The following is a 20,025-nucleotide window of genomic DNA, read 5'->3' on the forward strand; positions in this document are numbered from 1 at the left end:
TGACTACTAAAAACTAAACATTTTAAAGCTGTATATACTTTATTGTTTATAAAAAGGTAAATTTTCGGTTAACCGACAAACCAGTTTTTTCAAAAGTCGGTTTTTTATAAACACTAGTAATAGGAACAAAATGAGATATCGATCAAAAAAATTGATTGATTCTTTTCGAATTTTTTCACAATTAAGTGAATTCGCTTATTTTTAGAAAATTGTATGTGCGAACAAGTGTGTACTTTGAGTGTACATTTACATGTGTTTTGTTTTTGTTACAATAACAAAACACATGTAAAATTTACACTCATAGAAGATGTATGGCAGGGATTCGGCCGTATAATGTATATTCTTTTATTTCCTTAAAATTTAAATTACATTCATTTAATAAATTGGTTATATCTGGCAAAAATTCTAAATCTAAACATTCTTTATTTTGTTCTTATGTTAAGTGTTTGACATTATGTTTGCTGGGTAGCTCTCTCACCAATACAATGACAGTTTTAGTTTTGGCAATCTCTGATGTATGGCAACACGAAGTGATTAATATCGAAAGCTCTAGAATTCGAATATTCTAGTTTGAAGATCATTGTAGAAATAGAGCTCTCTAGATGGTAATCAAGGCGAATTTATATACAAGGTGGTGTCGGTGGCGAATTCAGGCAAATACGAGCGAATTCATGCATTTTTTATATATGGAGCAAGGTGCATTTAATAAGGTGCCATCGGCAGCACAGCTGATTATAGAAATAGCACGCACAAATGTCAAACTACATATATAAAAAATATTCGCCCGTACGTCCGTATGTCAAACTCTATATATAACAAGTAAGAGTGCTATATTCGGCTGTGCCGAATCTTATATACCCTTCACCAAATTATACTTCAAAATTTTAAATATTTTTAGGTAAACAAAATTTAATTTTTTTTCCAGTTGTTTTTTGAATTTTTTGAAAAAAAAAATTTTCGATTGTTATTTTAAATTTAATTTTTTTTTTTTTAAATTTAAAATTTTTTTTTTTTAAATTTTAAAAATTTTTTTTTTTTAAATTTAAAATTTTTTTTTTTTTTAATTTTAAAAATTTTTTTTTTGTTTTTTCAAATTTTTTTTTTTTTTTTAAAAAAAATTCGGGTTCAAAATTTTTTTTCCCGATTTTGACCCATTGTAGGTCCACCTTACTATGGTCTTATATACGTCGTTGCAAATGTCTTTGAAATATCTATCATTAGATATCCATATTGTCTATATTAATGTCTTAGTAATCCAGATATAGGTAAAAAATAGGTCAAAAATAGAGGTTGTCTTGGTTTTTTCCTCATATCTCAGCCATTTGTGGACCGATTTTGCTGATTTTAAATAGCAAAATTCTCGAAAGCATGTCTGACCGAATTATTGAAGATTTGGATCCCGAAGGTATCTGGGGTCTTCAGAAAACTGATTTCAACAGACAGACAGACAGACAGACGGACAGACAGACAGACAGACAGACGGACATGGCTTAATCGACTCCGCTATCTATAAGGATCCAGAATATATATACTTTATAGGGTCGGAAATGAAAAATGTAGAAATTACAAACGGAATGACAAACTTATATATACCCTTCTCACGAAGCTGAAGGGTATAAAAAATAAGTGAATTCGCCTGTATTTATTTCAATTCGCCACTGCTGTCACCTTGATAAATACGTCTTGATATGGAGTTTGACATTCGAAACAATGAGAGAGTGGTTTTGAATGTATATATGTAGTTTGACATTTGTGCGAGCTATTTCTATAACAGTGATGTTCAAAAATAAAAATGAAGATATTTGGTGAGAGAGCTACCCAGCAAACATAATGTCAAACACTTAAAATAACAACAAAATGAAGAAAGTTTAAATTTAGAATTTTTGTCAAATAAAACCAATTTATTAAATGAATATAATTTAAATTTTAAAGAAATGAAAGAATATACATTATACGGCCGAAATACTCTCAAATTTTTTATTTATTTTTAACTTTGTTTTTTTGTGTTCAATTGTAATTGAAACGCGTGTGTTTGCTATGCTTCATCCAAAAACCAACCAACAACAATGCTTATTGAATTTCTGAAAAAATGAGACATTTATTACGCTCTTTAAAAGAGCGTAACAAATGTGTTTAAATTTTTTAAACAATTGTTGTATGGGATGAACATCACTGTTCTATAATCAGCTGTGCTGCCGATGGCACCTTATTAAATGCACCTTGCTCCATATATAAAAAATGCATGAATTCGCTCGTATTTTCCTGAATTCGCCACCGACACCACCTTGTATATAAATTCGTCTTGATGGTAATGCTGTGTATATGAATTGGCCGTGAGAACACCAAGCGAGTGAGCTTATCAGAGACACTGTTCGAGTAAACATCAACGCTGTGCCTTAAAGTGTGTGTATTTCTGCGAATTTATAAACGTGTATAAAACACTGTGTGACTATTTGAACTGTTGTTGTTGTACATTTTAAATAAATAAAGATTTGTTACAATTTTAAACTACTAAACGGCTTTTATTTGCAATCAAAAGTATTCGGTTTATTTAAAGGAAATTAAACAATGTTCTAAAAAGGTTAAAACGTAACTTATTTTAAATTTTGTAAACAAATTAATTCAGGATGAAGTTACCGTTTCCGAAATAATAGCAAATACCGTTACCGCTAAACTACCGTAACCGAAATTGGCCTTAATACCGTTACCTTTCTACCGTTCTTAATCAGTAGCCAACTTATCACTATAACTGTTTTAACTACTTTACACACAATAAAATCGAACAGCTGTTCCATTCCTTTATATCAAAACGGGGTCCCTTCGACTCTACTTGATTGTTCGCACGTAGTGAACTACCACGTAAACCATTCCTTTAAGCAAACATTACGGACTTATCAGTTCGCTTTATTAGTCTTAAAAATCGCAACATTTTTATACCCTTCAGCTTCGTGAGAAGGGTATATATAAGTTTGTCATTCCGTTTGTAATTTCTACATTTTTCTTTTCAGACCCTATAAAATATATATATTCTGGATCCTTATAGATAGCGGAGTCGATTAAGCCATGCCCGTCTGTCTGTCTGTCCGTCTGTCTGTTGAAATCAATTTTCTGAAGGCCCCAGATATCTCCGGGATCCAAATCTTCAACAATTCTGTCAGACATACTTTCGAGAATTTTGCTATTTAAAATCAGCAAAATCCGTCCATAAATAACGGAGATATGAGCAAAAATCCGAGACAACCTCTGAAAATTTCATCAAAAAACACAATGTATTGCATGCTTTGACAAAAAAACAACAAAACGTATGCTTGGATGTGCAAGCTTTGCGTATTTTGTTTTTTTTTTGTGTTTTGTTTCTTTTGGCGTTGTTGTTGTTTTTTATACAACTCAACTTTTGTTTGGTTGTGTGTTGGTTTTTTTGACAAAAAATCAACAAATCGTATGTTTGAATGTGCATGCTTTGCGTATTTTGTTTCTTTTGGCGTTGTTGTTGTTTTTTATACAATTAAACGTATGTTTGGATGTGTGTTGGTTTCATTGCCTTGCGTATTTTGTTTTTTCTTTTGGTGTTTTGTTTCGTTTGGCGTTGTTGTTGTTTTTTGTGTTCTTGATAAATTTAGGATGCTGTACGCTGAAAGTGGGCAATGTACATACATATATACTAATTATAAAAAATAATAATGCATCCACAACAAAGGTGAAGGGTATATAAGATTCGGCATAGCCGAATATAGCACTCTTACTTGTTATCTTATTAACTACTCCAAATTAAATGATGTTACTATATAATTTTTTATTGGAATTAAGCGAAGTACTTATTATTTCCAATCAAGTTGCAATTCCAACTGGGAATGACATTTTTTAGTATTCTATACAACTTTCTGTTGAACAAAAACATTGCCAGATTAGCTAAGGGCAACAGTGCTGCATTAGGTTCTATAAAAAGTGCTGCCTATTCTGTTGTCAAAAGTTCTTTGTGTGATTCTTTCTTATTGTCCATTCGTAAATTTTTGTTTTTGTTCCATTTCACTTTATTTTCAGCTGTAATAGACAAGTGACGTGTTTTGCTGCTTTGTTTACGGAAAAAACAAATTAGCTTCCAGAGTCTTTCAATTAATTGTAATACTCATTTTTGGAAATTTGATAAAAAAAATGATAATTGGTGCTAATTAATACGAGAGTTAAAAGAATTAAGTGATAAATTATGAAGGTCACTCTGTTAGACGACGTGGAGATAATTTACCAAACACATCAATAGTTTCTATTTTTATCAGTACAAGAGAAAAACCTTAAAATTTTTAAAACTAGAAACGTGTTTAGGAGAAACGAATAAACTACAGCTACAACAACGGTAACGAAGTGAATAATAAGGTAAAAATAATGTCAAAATGACAGCCCCCTTCGATTTGTTCACAGACCTCCAGAGTATCAGCTGGTTGATTTAATACGTTTTAGGAAAAATTGCTAAAAGAAAAGATAAAATATTAGATTTCACAAAGAATCCTATACAATAATAAATTAAATCCAATTTTTGATAAATAATTCGTTAAAGTACTTTCGTTTCTAAATTAAAAAAGAAGTTTATTCTTTTGGGTGATTCTTCTTTGTTTGAAACAAATTGTGCGTGTGTGTTTGTGTACATTTGGTTAATCAATTGTTATGAAAACATTAAATTTAGCAATTATTTTCGTGCTGAATTTGTTAAATAATTTAAAAATATTTAATAATAAATTAATACTGCATACGTACACATATTTTAGAGGCTTCATTAATCGAATCAAAATGGACCAGGACGAAGGTCATATGCAGGAAGAGGAGCAGCAAGAACAGGATAATTTACTAGACCAGAATGCTGGAATAATCCCTGAACAACAGCAGTATGAACCTCTACAAAACCTTGCTTTGGAGGAAATAGGTGCAAACGTAGAGTATGGAGGAATGGACGTCGTTGATGACAGTTCAAATGAAAGTGACGATGATGATGGCAATAATGTAGCTAATGATGATGATGACGATGACGACGATGATGAAGATGATATTAGTAATTATGATGAATTAGAAGAAATAATGGATCATGATAGTTGGTCATCAGATGAATTTGATATAGCAGATATGGATCCAGAAGTTGCTGTACGCAATTTTAGACGTATGCATAGAATGTTTTTGAGGCGTCATCATGAACTGTATAAACCTGTATACTCTTTTCAACCATTACGACTTACACAATGCCTTTATAAAAGTCGACATGATTCATGGGATTATCCGATAGCACGGAGTGGACATCGTATAATAGCTTCTGAATCTCATCTCTATTCATTGGGTGGATATAATCCTAAAACACGAACACATGCCATGCGTCGGGGTGCCTGCATGTTATTTCAAGAATTGTGGGCTTATAACTTTGCGACAAGCCAGTGGAAGCTTCTTCAAAATGGTGATAATTGTGATATGCCAAGAGAACTGGCTTCAAATGCTTTGGCCATCTATAATAATGTTTTAATTGTAAGTACAATTTACTTCATATTTTTAGTCGTTTATTGATGGAAATAATTTTAAAACATATCGTCCTCTTAATAAAACAATATAAATAATTGAGTTTAAAATGTTTGTGTTAGTAGACATCTAGAACAAATGTAATATATAATATATGCTTATACACTATTGCTTTATTGAGGGGACGATATGTATTAATTCGAAATAATAACACTTCTCGTACAAATAACTACGTTTTAAGCTTTTTTATGGTATTCATATAACAAATATTTAATATGTGTAACGAACCCTTTAAATACTCATCTAAGCAACAAATCCGTTTTGTAAAATGAAACGACAAACGTTTGGAAATATTTGTATGGGAAATATTAAACTTTTTTAAACATTTTCCCAGTATTCATTATACAGATTTCTTACGTTTCAAAACGTTTCGTTTTATAAAAGAGAACCATAATAATAAAAAATATGTAATTTACAAATATGTAAATATATAATATATATATGTCCTCGTTTTATGCATGGAAAAAATTCATGAAAATTTCTGTGTTTTTGGCAAAAAAAAATAACTTATTTTTGCAACAAAAAATAAAACTCAAACATTATAAAAAGGGTGATATTTTACAAAAATCTAATTCAAAGGGATTACTATATTTTTAGCTATTTTTGCAAAACTACAAACTTTAAAGAAATATATATCGTGGAACTACATTCAATATCCTCTATCTTAGAATTTAATAAATATGAGTTCTTGATGGTAAAATATTCAGCAAACAGGCTCACATCTATGGCATACATACATAAGGACTGATATCGAAAAAACCTTAACACACGTTTTTCATTAAAACTTTTAACCCAAGTATTACATTATTTTTTTTTATCAAGTTACCTTTGTCAGTTATTATGTTTAATGTCAATTGTGTTCATTTGTTGTTAATCTAATTAAAATGAGTGACGAGGTATGGCAAGCAATATGCAGTTGCGGCCAGGCCAACATTTGTTAAATACCGAAGTTTACATTAAGGAATGTTTACAAAAGAAGATGCTTCCATTGGCATCCTGTCACTATGGTCAGCAAGGACTTGAGTGGTACAAGAACAATAATGTGTTATTTGTACCAATGCTCTTATTAAAAGAGAATTGAAGAGCACAAAAAAGGTGTCCAAATGTGTGGTAGATTTTAAACGGAGAGGGACAACATGTTCGAACAAAGTGACAGAAAACTCAATAAACCCCTTAATAAAATAATATTTTTTGTAAATTGTAATAATAATATCAATCAAATAAAAAAAATATAAACTGTAAGTTCAGTGGTATAATTTTTATTACATAAATTACAAAGAAGGAGAATTTATTTTTCTAATTTTATTGATGTTTTTGAAATTTCCCTATCTTAAAATAATTACTGTTTAATTCAATTATTTATTATAATTTCTACTTTCATAAATTGCATAGTTTTCTTTCATATTAATTAGGAAATTGACTAAAGCGTTTTAGAGATATCGTTCATGTTTATATATAAATACATATTGCACTCGGAATAAATACAGTATAAACCTAATTCCAAGAACGATCCTTAGGCATCTTTAAAATTTTGACTTTCCTATTCGGATTAATCAAGGTTGACTATGTTTCGAATCGATAGCCAACCTTGGAATTAATCCGTCATAATTAAACTACTTATACTGATTTATTTTCTGACACAAAATGTTGCCAACATTTGTACCATTTTTTTCTATCTCAATAGAACCAAAATCATTACCATTTATGCAATTTTATTTTATGTATCTTCTAAACTACTTTTTGCATCCATTTTAACACTTTTAATCAAAAAATACAAAAGCTAAAGAACTTAAAAAAAATAATAACAAGAAAAGCTTTTAAAAAAGTGTTGTCTTTCTAACACTTATAAAATGGAGGGTGAAACATGTTGCATATTTTCGGGGATTTTATGGTAACATTATTTGAAATGAACAGGTTATACGCTTATCAAAGTATTTTTTTAGAAAAAAACACAAAGAAAGGTAAAAGAGAGAAAACGCCATTACAAGAAATTTATATTTAATTATCAGACGAAAAATATTGTAAATATGTACTTATTTTAAACGAATGTTCAAAAATTTGAAAGATGAATTCGAGCAGATCGAATAAAAGAAAATATGCCAAAAATATAATTGGGTTGTCCAGTTTTCATAATATTGTTAAAACCTAAGTGTATACAGCTGCCGTCAAAATAATAGCACCTCGACATTCATATTGTTTTATAATAATATTACGTAAAAACTGTTAAATTAATTTTTGTTGTTTTTGTATAAATTTATGCTTAATTCAATGAACTTTCAAACCTTAAAAATAGTTTTGAAAATTAGATGCATATTTTAAAGAAAAACTTCATAATATATAAATACCTAAGAAATTCAACAGTCAAAAAATAGCACCAAGATAGAAATCGATTAAAATAAACAAAAATTAACCACGACAAAATTTAATTTAGTAACAATTGTTATGGTTTGTAACGTTCTTAACACGTTATTATTAAAAGTAAAATATTGTTGTCTTTTGTTTTCGTATTTTTTGGCAAAAAAGAGACCGACCACCTCCTACCTATAAAGATTCTTAAATTTTAAAAATTTTGTATCGAACTTGTATGCCAAATATATTTTTTCATTCCCCAAAATAAATTCTTAAATATTGTTGCTTTCCTTTTACCCTTTTTGTGACTTTTGGCAATCTATTTTTAATAAAATTATGTTTTGGGATATCGCATCCTGTCCCACGACATTGACCTTTTAGCTTGAAACCCAAATTTATATCAGTTTATCATTCCATAGATCATTCCTGTGGTCATAATTTCATTGATTTAGATCTGAGTAAGACTTTATCAAGCATTTGATCATATAAGATTGAATTATTTATTCCACATATTCAATATATTCTTCGAATGTTATAATAGAAAAACCACAATCAAAATACAATTTTAAAATCTGTGTGTTTGTAAGATAAGATGAATATATTATTTTAAATTTTGGTTGAAATTGGATTCGGAGGACTTTCCATAGATTTCAAAAGTACCAAAAAGTGTTTTGGTACTTGAATGTTGAAAAATGGTAATGCGACTTCGGAAATTTTACCTTTAATAGAGGATGTTATATTGTTATTGGTGAATCTTTTCTAGAATTTAAATAATTTAAATTTTGTTATTGTAATGGCCAGCGAATAACTGCAACACTAGTCGTCACTTTTGACCACCGTGCAGAACATAAATGCCTGATTTTCGAAACGGTGGGCCAAGAGTGTTATGATTAAAAGCGATAAGCGGTTGCGCAACCTAAAATTTATATTTTTATTTCAGCGCAATGTTTTTTTTTAAATCATTTCTAAATATCTATAAATAGTTTTATTCTGAATTAAGCTAATTTGTATGTTCAGAAAACATAATTTTTAAACTAGAGCTCACATGTTACTAAAAAAAATTAGAAAAGTAAAATTAATTTTTTTGTTTTTAATTTTATTCATTTCGATATAAATAGATTTAAATTATAATTTAATGGCGATTTTTTAAAACAAAAACATGAATATTCTATATTTTTTCGACAATTTCTTACGATGGTGCTATTATTTTGACTGCACAAAATCTGGGTATTTTTCAAAAATACCATATAATTGATTGAAAGGTTAATATTTCTTAAAGAAAACTTTACTCATAGAAGAAATAGAGATTAATTAACCATCTTATATTATATTTAATTAAAATTACTATGGAAATAAAAATATTTCCCATGTTAATTGCTTTAAGGTTCTGTGGTGCTATTATTTTGACCGGCACTGTATGTGAATATACATAAGTAATTTGTATTATTACGACGTAGAACAATTGGAATATATTCTGAAACACGGTCATGATCACGCAGCTTAAAATCAAAAGTACACCTAACAACAAAGTTTAACGAGAAGTACCAGATATTCACCCTTATCGTGGCTGGCGTATGTGTTTTACGACTACGACAGTTTCGTACTAGATTAAAGATAAAATGTAACCTGTTTCTTTAATCTAGTACGATACTGTCGTAGGCGTAAAACATATATGCCAATCACGATAAGGTGATGTATTTGGAGTATTTGGAATCGCGATCAATATCGCAGAATAACCTAATTTTTCGTGATCCATTACAATGGATCGCGATCCAAATATCACAATATATATTGAATATTATATCAATATATATTGACCGCGATCCAGTATCGCGATATTTATTGAACGTGTAGCATACGGTATTGATGGATCGCGATCCAAATCGCAGAATAACCTCATTATGCGTGATCCATTTCAATGGATCGCGATCCAAATATCACAATATATATTGAACGTGTAGCAGTGCCCTAAGAAATCAAATTAAATTAAATACATATTGGTACATAATAAAATGGAAATATTTTGACTATATTTTCAATTTGTTTGGAATATTTCGATCAACACTATTTTTTGAGATTTTAGTGCATATAATATAATTAAAGCATTCATGTATTTTATTGTAAGGCAAAATTTTCACTACCACTAATTTTTTTAGTGGTAGTTAAAATATTTTTCAGTACCACTATAGTGATGAAAAATAGTGGAAAATCAAAATGTCACTATAGTGGGATTTAGTGAACTAAATATTTAATGCACTACCCCCAACTCTGATATTTAATGTCCATATTTTCGATTTTTTAGTGCATTAAAATCTCAGACCTACAATAGGACTACCAAAAATATGCTCTTAAAAAATGTTTTATGCGCATAAAAAATGCACGAAAAATATGCTCTTAAAATATAAAAAATAACCACTTAAAAATTGTTTTTTTTGTTTTAATTTGTTATTTTTTGATTAAATTTCAATTATAGCGACTTGGTACCACATTTTTGATAACTTTTTAGTATACAGTGCCAAACTTAAGTATTGGCACAGGATGCTCATTGTACTTTAAGATCGATTTAAAGGCCATATTGTTGACATTTTTAATAAAAAAATATATTTATCAGATAGATTGATGAATTTCCTACAAAATACCACCAACTTTATTTCAACAATTTTGCAATATTATTTACTAATAATAAAAAGACGAAAAATTCCCCAATTCCGTCGAACAAAACTATTGGCACACTTAACCAGGTTCTTCAAATTTTATCAATCTATCCACTTTTTGTTCATAGAAAATGCCATTTTATCTTCTTTTATTTAACAGTTTTCGTTTCTAAAACTGTTAATGTCAATTTGTAAAAAATTTGCACAATAATTATTAATTTTGCTGAAAATAGCTAACAAAAAAATGGAAACAACAGAATCTGAGCGCAAAATCATTTTTCACTTGCACAATCAAGGAAAATCGTATGCTGAGATTGTAGAGATTATGGAAAGGAGCCGTTTTACAATTCGGATTATCGCGCAACGTTTTAAGGGAGCATCAACAATTGAAAGTGCTAAACATACAGGTCGTCCTAGATACTAAAGTGAGCGTAAATGCAGCCATATAATCAAAAAGGTCATGTTATGTCCAAAAATATCTTTAACAGAGGTTGCTGCAGAGATTAAAGAAGAGTTTGGGAAAGAAGTTCACGCAGCAATAGCCAGAAGAATGCTCCAGAAGACAAACTATAGTTGTCGTATTGCTAGACGTAAACCATTTATTTCATCTGTGAGCCAAAAGAAGCGTTTAGAATATGCCGTTTAGGAATTTACGTAAGCCACATGATTTTTAGCACCTAGTGCTACTCTCTGATGAAAGCAAAATTAATAATTTTCGCTCTGATGGGCGTCAAACGGTATGGAGAAAACCCAATAAAGAGCTGGAAAAACAAAATATTGCTTCAACAGTAAAACATGGTGCTGGAGAGGTAATTGTGTGGGGTTGTATGTCCGCTGCAGGGGTAGGAGAGCTGGTGTTCATTGACGAAATAATGGACAAAGTGAAATATATGGATACACCTCAGAAAAAGTGCAGAAAAGTTAATTTTACCATTTTCTTTCACTTTTCAAAATGACAATGACCCCAAAAATTCGGCCTATACTGTACGTATGTGGCTTTCATACAATATTTCGCATGCCCTACCACACCCTCCACAATCTCCGGATCTCAACCCAATAGAGCATCTGGGGGAAGAGCTAGATAAGCGAGTGAAAAAGGAATTAGTAGAAGAATGGCAAAGTATTGGGTCAGATATCACAAACAAGTTGGTGGATTCATGCCTAAGCTACTCGAGGCAGTTATAAAGCAAAAATCACTTGCAACTATATACTAAATTTTGCAATGTTGCTTCCTAAATCAAATGTTTTTTTAGCTTTTAATGAAGTGTGCCAATAATTTTGTTCATTGAAATGAAGTATTTTTTATGTTGTTTTGTTATTAATAAATAGTGGTATTAAATTGTTGGAATGAAGTAGGTAATATTTTATAGGAAATTCAACAGTCTATCTGGTAAATATATTTTTTTATTAAAAATCTCTACAATACTGCCTCTAAATAGACCTTAAAGTACAATGAGCATCCTGTGCCAATACTTAAGTTCGGCACTGTATATACAAATTATTTTTTTTTGTTTTAGATTTTAGTAGCGTTTCTTTGACAATCGTAATGTATTAATGTTCCTCATCTTTTAATCTAATATATATAATTACATTTTTCTGTCTCAAACTATAGAATCAGAATGGAGAGGAGTTCCGGATACATTTTTCTAAATGTTAAAAAAAAAATTACATTTGAAATTATGTTGTCCCTTATAGTTTTACATACTCATTGGAGAACATGTATTCTTTTGGTAAAAATGCAGCCACGTACATATGTATGCATCCAAGATCGGAACAAAACATTTTGTTAGTGGTAAGCTGTAAATCTCCAACCAAAATTGTCTTAAGCAACTCAACCTAATGATTTTTTTATCGAACATATTGTACAATTTGTTCATACATATACGATGGTGGATCAATAATTCCTCGACTTTTTGAATTTCAAGGCTCTTAACTGAATGGTCAACACTGCTCTTAACAGGCATTTTTTAGTTGACTCCTGTCAAAATTCGAACAATCTGCGTAATTTAGTTAGTGCTTGACAGCAATTGACAGCTAACTCGTGAATTGAGGAGACATTGGAAAAAGTGAATTTCGTCTGCTCATTAAGTATTATTTTTTGCATCACTCAAAGAAAGGCTAAGCTTGATAAATACTATGAGAACTCTGCACCATAAATTTCAATGGTGAAAAAGTCGTAAGCACGGCAGATACCGCACGTTCTGGACGCCGAGTTGAGGTTCATAGGCATCTACATGGTTTAGTGGTTTAAATTTTGAATGATCACATGGGTATGAGAAAGCTTTCCGCAATATGGCTGCTAACAATCGGGTTCACAAAAGGGTACAAACGTGTGCAGTTTCCATGGAAAATATCCATGAATTAGGCTACGAAATGCTGCCTCTTCCGCCCTATTATCTGGATATAGCCTCGAGTGACTATTTCTTATTTCCTAACTTGAAGAAATGTCTAGGCGGAAAGAAATTTTGACTCCACGAAGAAATCATCTCACAAATTTTGGAAATAATAAAAAAAATTGGAGAAACGTTGGACAAAGTGCATAGAGCTCAAAGGAGACTATCGCTACCTTAATATAGAAAGGCCCTAACCAACATTTTCCTTACTTTAAAGAAGGAGGAAACAAAACTTAAAGTTCTGTAGTTGCGATTTTTTTACACATGTTTTTATGGAGGTCTTCAACCAATTTAATGTTGTGACAATTTATTTTATTAATGGTGTATTACGGGATTATCTATCGAAGTATGCAAAAAACTAAATTTTGGAAAAAAACGAGTTAGGGCGTTTCTATATGAAGGTAACACTATGTTGAAAAACAAAATAATTTTATATCCCAAAACCAATGTTTCATTCTAAAAGATACTAAAACTGTATTTTTTGGTGTCTTGAAAACTTGTGTATGTAACATATTCAAGATTTAAACCATTTCATATACAATTTCTTGCATTTAAAACATTTGTCTTTATAAAATCAGGCCTTAAAATTCTAAAATGCCTAAATTTTTAAAAATGGAATGGATAGACTATTGTATAATATAATGTATGTACAATACATAGATATGTATATTTCATTGTCTCAATGCATTTTTCTATATTTTTCATCTCCCATTTTTCCATATTTGAGCAAAATTGTGGCGCGTAGTTTTACTCTGCCTTTTAGAGTTTTATTTTTTTATACGCTTTGTTATTACTTTCTAAACAACAAATGGTCCAACCAAAACACAATAATAAAACAAACCTAACTACGTAGTAGTGACGAAAGCATCCACATTGTGTTATACATACACATATTGACTCCATCATCAAATATTTGTTTACTCGTTTGGCAGCTAGTTTTGTTGGAGAACACACGACATCAACAGAAACAGCTGCTTACCAAAAATACAATAAGCATATATCGTCACCTTAAATGCAAACGGACTTAACTACAGAAAAATTCAAAATCGAGTTTTTGATTGATTATGGTTATTTTTATCAACTACATGCTCACGTAAATTTTTAGACTCCTGCGATCAAAAATAACAAATTAATAAAGAAATTCAAACGCAAAAAATTACCAATAATACTTTATTATTATTGATTTTATAACGTTTTTTGCTTCGTCCGTTTGCATTTAAGGTAACCATATGTAGGTATATATGTATGCATACAAATGTAATAGGTACGTATTTATATATTTAAATATCTACATACAAATGTAGTATAACTGTGTAAAATCGTTAAGTTTAACAACAAAACAAGTTTTCTTTGTTTTTATTCATAGTAGCTTCCTGTGGATACGAAGAACTTAGTTTTTAATATTGCCTTTCCCAAAACTTAAAAATTTCCCTATGTATTAAATGTATATGTATGTTAATACCTTGTTGGAAACAATGACTTTACTGTACAGGCCTTTGTTTTTCTAAAATACCAACATTGGCTACCGCTTCAATACGGCTAAAAGGTAAAATTAACACACATTTGTATTTGTCCACATTTAATATTAACAGTCTGACCTAAATTATAAATAAAATTTACAAAGTTAATTGACTAAGGTGATATGCATTAGGTCTGTTCAGCTAAATTTTAGGAAGAAACATTTTATACAAATTGTTTCTAGTAATTGTTACTAATAATGTGCCAGTTTTCTGGAGTGTATTTTTATATAAAAGCAATACGGAAGTTTATATTTTAAATGTAATATACAATTTAAGTATCATTATTTCTTATTTATAAACAAAATTTATTAAAATATAAACGTTACAAAAATTACGCTTTTATTTTCTTGCAAGTTTTTACTGGTCAAATTTAATTTATCCTATTTTGGAGTATTTAAGAGACAAATTTTATAACTTTTTACATTACTCGTTGCAAGTACATATTTATTAGAAAAGTAAATGAACAGAGTTATTATATTACATTTTATTTGTAGATTTAAGTCCGGTGAAGTTTCTAAATGGTGGACCATAGAACTTACGGCTAGAAGGTTGGCCAAGCTTACAGGGTTTCTGAGTGATTGGTACAACTAAAGGAGATCTCAAGTGGGCAAAGCGGAATTCATGGGTATCAATCGAGTCCGTAGACAACGTCAATTAGTTACCCAGGTTCCAGCGAAACCAATGACCCAAAATTTGATTCCCACGACAGCCTGTTCTACGCACCGGAATGACCCGAGTTCACTCGGCCAAGGGCTGTCAACTCAGCAATCACTGCTGCTACAACAACAACCCAAAAGTTGTAGGGTACATTCAAATCAAGACAACTCATGGACGGAGTCTACCTCAGAGACACTCTCTTTTCTTATGGAAACACAGTTTCCTGGTTTTATAGAAACGGAAATTAGAGACAACGAGCAGGGGGACACTACACAGTCACATTTCTAGTTGTATTCAGGAAATAGTCTCAAGAACAAAATTAGGACGGTAAATACTTTTGACCCGTTGAATTCGGGGTTAAGGACTTCCTGGTGAGTTGGGTAGTTTCGATGCTAGGTAGCAGGATTATCATCTCAAAACTTTAAGTCTTTAAGAAACGGTATGATGTGTCATATGTAAATATGTACTATATCTGGGTACTATATTCTAGTCAAATTTTAATATTTGTGGAATAAAACTTTTGACGGTCAAAAGGAAAATGTCATATAGTATACTCTAGTATAGTGTTGAACTGTGAGAAGACTCTGGAAGCGTTATTGGAACTATACACAATCAGATTGTGTTGGGTAACAGAGCACTGTAACATACAGGAAAATGAGATAGCAATGAACATATAGGGTTAGGATCTGGACTATATTAATAGCGACTGGGAGGTTAAAACTCCTAAATGCCACTACGAAAGATTGTGGGACTCTACGAAACAATCCTGTTGTAGTAGGACAGATTTCAGGGTGTACAAGGCTATTTGGCCAATGTTGGATGCAAAGGCAATTAGAATACTAATTGGTTTGAATAAGAAAAGTCTCAGGTCTTTAGCCACTGCTCACAGGACTTTTCTAAGATATTGAGGTATTGTAAACAGTGTAACTGTCCTAGATTACTGAGACTCAGGCTTGCAGAAAGATTGCATGATGAACCGAGGGATATAGCTAGATATGAAAAAAGTGGTAATAAATCTGAATATTCTAACTACTGGCCCGATTGCAAAACGATGTATGAACAAATCGTAAAGAAGGATATGGCTTTAAGAAAATGGAAATCGTGACAACCCTGTTGGAATACAAGGTGAGATATAGGATGTCAAAGTCCCTCTGGTTAGGAAAACTTTGTACAGCTTGTATCTTGTACGTTTTTGTAAAACAAGTGGGATGGTAAAGAAATTCCTATTTATTTCACTAAGTTATATCTTAAAGTTTAAATGATATTTAAGTTTAAATTTTGAAATTTTTGTTTTGAAAATAGTGAATTTTTTAAAAATTTCTAAGTTATAATAAGAATTTGTTTAAATTTTAAAAATCTATATCGATTTAAAAATGCATTATTAGTAATTTTGGAAGTCTGATCTTATCAAATATTAAACATTTTTTAACAAATCTTTGAGAAATAATGAAAACATTGCTCCATTCTTTCAAAAATCTCCATTTGTCAAATTCATTTCCAAATTTTGACTTTGATTATTTTTCACGACTGGGTGGATTGAGATACATATATTATGTGTTATTATAGGATATTTTAAGAAAAATATTTGGACAACCAAATTTTAAAAGTCGATTAATCGAACCCATTAAAAAAATTCGTTTAGCTCTAACTAAATGTTTTAATTTTAAAATTAAGAAATAAATATGAAATTTTTTTATTAAAAAATATTAGGATATTCATTTCAAAAAAAACGAAAATTACTATGATTTTTTAACACTTGCTAATAGTTTGTTAAAAATACAACTTTTGGTGGATTTTTTTTGAAAATAGTTTACAATATTCACAACGTTTATAAAAGTTAATTTCTTTCACCAATGAACAAAAAACATTGTCGATTCATCGAACATTAACTGGCCGTAAGCACTCATTTGAATGAAGGGGAACTTCCTCATCAGCTTGTACGTCATGTTTTACGTCATCGATTATTGTTTTTAAAAATACAACTTTTTGTGGAATTTTATTCTTTCCAATAATGCAAATGTAATTATGTTTTAAATTTGTAAAATATTTGAAAAAATTAAATAGATTTCAAACTAAAAACTTATGCTATGAATATATGTTTCCTTTATACTGGAGAATGCTACTGAAATGAAATGTAATACAACTGTGATTCAATTGCTTCACTATAATACAAAGCTTGAATTGCACTTGCTTTTAACTTGAATTCCTTCAAAAATGCTTATTAGGTTGTGTAAAAGTTTAAAAAAATCAGAGTGTAATTTTACCCTTATTAATAATTTATCGAATACTATTACCATCGAGAACTAAATGTGTAAATAAATAAAATTTTAAACTGTCATATTCATTTGCTTTCATTTATAGTCACATGGAGGTACTGGTTACCCATTCGGAGAAACCTGTTCAAATGATTGTTATGTTTACACAACTGGAGAAAATCCACAAGTTATGCTTCTTAAAGTAACTGGAGATTTACCAGCAGCACAGTATGGCCCAGGAATTGTCATACATAAAGATTACCTGTATACGATTGGTGGTACAACGGGTTTCGACTATTCATGTGATGTTTATCGCCTTAACTTAATAACTAAAGTTTGGGAAAATGTTTATATATGTCGTCCCGAAATGCGCGATGATCCCGAGGGCCGGTATAGACATGAAGTCGTTTACGATGGTCGTCATATTTATGTGTTAGGAGGTGGAACTGCGCACACCGTTTATGACTTGCAGCGCATACCAGCTTTTAATTTGGAAACAAACCGCTGGGATTATTTTGATACATTGCCCGATCGAAGTGCATCGACATCTGAAGACCCCGGCTATCCAAAGGCTCGCAAATGTTTATCCTGCGTACAACATACATTATCGAATGGAGATATAGAGGCTTTTATCACCGGCGGATTACAGGTAGGTGTACATGTTAAATTTTATTTTCATAAATTTTTGTAATAATGCGCGAACTTTACTTTAGGGAGATTTTACTACATATTTCAATGACATATGGAAACTAAACTTACGTACTAAACAATGGTACAAAATACACAGCGCCTCCCTTCCACGTCCACTCTATTTCCATTCCGCAGCACATGCTGGGAATGGTTGTATGTACATTTTTGGCGGAATAGAATACAGTGAGAAGGACATGTGTCGCCGTAATGATCTCTTTAAAATGTGGATGACAATACCAAAGCTTAGTGATATTTGTTGGGATGCCATTACTTATTACAATACCGATCTACATAATTTTGATCGTAGCACTTTACTTCGGTCAGGTATACCAGACCGATACATAAATCGTTTACCGCCTCTTCAACAACGAATGCGAAAGCATGAGTCAGAAGAACCATCGCCATCATCATTAATTAGTGCCCTTTCTAAAAGAATGCGTTCTCACATCGAGTAGATTTCACAGCCGTGAATTGATTATGATTAGTATTTTTATTTTCGTTTGAAGTTATTTATGGATCGTTTGCCATCTGTTTTTATTAATAAATTACTACATATTGCTATTTTTAAATCATTTACATTACATACAAATTAACTAAGAGGTTAGCATAGAAATTAAAAACAAATATTAGTTTCTAAATCTTCTTTTAATGGAGTTTGTATGGCTTACAGAACACTACGTATTAATAACACACACACACATACACACATATTTTTATATATTTTTCATTTAAAATTATACATTGGAGTTGTATTTACATTACTCTTTGTAGTTAGAGCGTTTTTGCGCGTTTTAAATATTTGTTAATATAAATGAGATGAATTTATTTTGCTAATTTAACGTTTTTCCTTTTAACAAATACATACAAACATTGTTAAAATTTGATGTGAAAATGACTGCAGGAAATATTCAGATCTATCAATGTATTGCATTCATTTCGTATGCAAATTAAGTGATATTATGAATACTTTCTAAATTAGTTTACTCAATTTTAATTCATAAAATAAACATAATACTTGCTTAATTCAATTGTGTTCTTATTCAAAATGACAAGGATTCATATAAATATCTAATAACAAATGGTCGATTTACGTACATACATATGTCAAAGAAATTAAATTCTTAATACATATGTATATAGCTTTTAAGCTTTTAACAATTGATTTTAGGGATCATTTCGATATAAAAATCAAAGCTGTGCCTAAGAATAATGATTAAAGAATCTTAAAATATGCTTACACTTTTTGAGTTTCTTCTATACATTAGTAAATAATAAACCTACTATTATACATTAATAAATACCAAATCAAATTTTTGTTTTTAATAAAATAATTCAATAGAAATAAAAACCTTATTCGTTTTAATAATCTTAAAAGTTCTTAAACAAGCTAGAATAAAAATAATAATGTTGTTAGTTTTATTTGCATACAAAATATTTGCTATAATTATTTTCAGGGACCTCTCGGAGAACTCAGGGTACATTCTGATTCCCTTCGATAATGATAAAAATTATGATAGAATTGTCTTAATAACACTGTCCAACAGTATTATTGAAACAGAATATCGACCCTATAATTTTGAAAGGGCATGGTGAATAGATCATTTTTGTAGAATAAACTTATAGTTCAGCTGGTCTGAATTTTTTTTACAGTGGGTCAAAGTTTTAATTTTTTGATCGAAGGGAGCATTATACTAACTGAAAAAATGTTATAAGTTAATGTCTTAGATAATTCTTATTGTCATAGATACACATCTGCTCAAAATAATAGATACACCAAAATTTATTTTTTAAAAACGAAAAAAAATAATGGTATATTGTAAAATTATAAAAAAAATTCAGTCGATTTTTATTTATAGTTAAAAGGAGAGTAAAAAACAAAAACAAAATATTTCATAATTAATAATAAATATTATAAAGTAAATTAAATTTCTTAAATTTCGAAAAATTTGGTGCT

At 30.2% G+C, this 20,025-nt stretch overlaps 1 protein-coding gene across 2 annotated transcripts; it reads left to right on the plus strand.

Annotated features, from left to right (window-relative positions):
• Positions 1-4,036: 4,036 nt before the first annotated feature.
• On the plus strand, positions 4,037-19,094 carry slim (scruin like at the midline). 2 transcript variants are annotated; one of them, XM_065510601.1, is made up of 4 exons: positions 4,037-4,371; positions 4,761-5,502; positions 17,488-18,030; positions 18,095-19,094. In XM_065510601.1, exons 2-4 carry the CDS (start codon positions 4,783-4,785, stop codon positions 18,524-18,526), a joined length of 1,695 nt encoding a protein of 564 aa, XP_065366673.1. In that variant the 5' UTR covers positions 4,037-4,371; positions 4,761-4,782; the 3' UTR covers positions 18,527-19,094. The 2 variants fall into 2 exon arrangements, with proteins under 2 accessions (XP_065366673.1, XP_065366672.1); XM_065510600.1 differs by lacking the exon at positions 4,037-4,371 and having other exon boundaries at positions 4,563-5,502.
• Positions 19,095-20,025: the final 931 nt, after the last annotated feature.

This window comes from Calliphora vicina, chromosome 5 (assembly GCF_958450345.1).
Source record: "Calliphora vicina chromosome 5, idCalVici1.1, whole genome shotgun sequence".
Taxonomy (NCBI): domain Eukaryota; kingdom Metazoa; phylum Arthropoda; class Insecta; order Diptera; family Calliphoridae; genus Calliphora; species Calliphora vicina.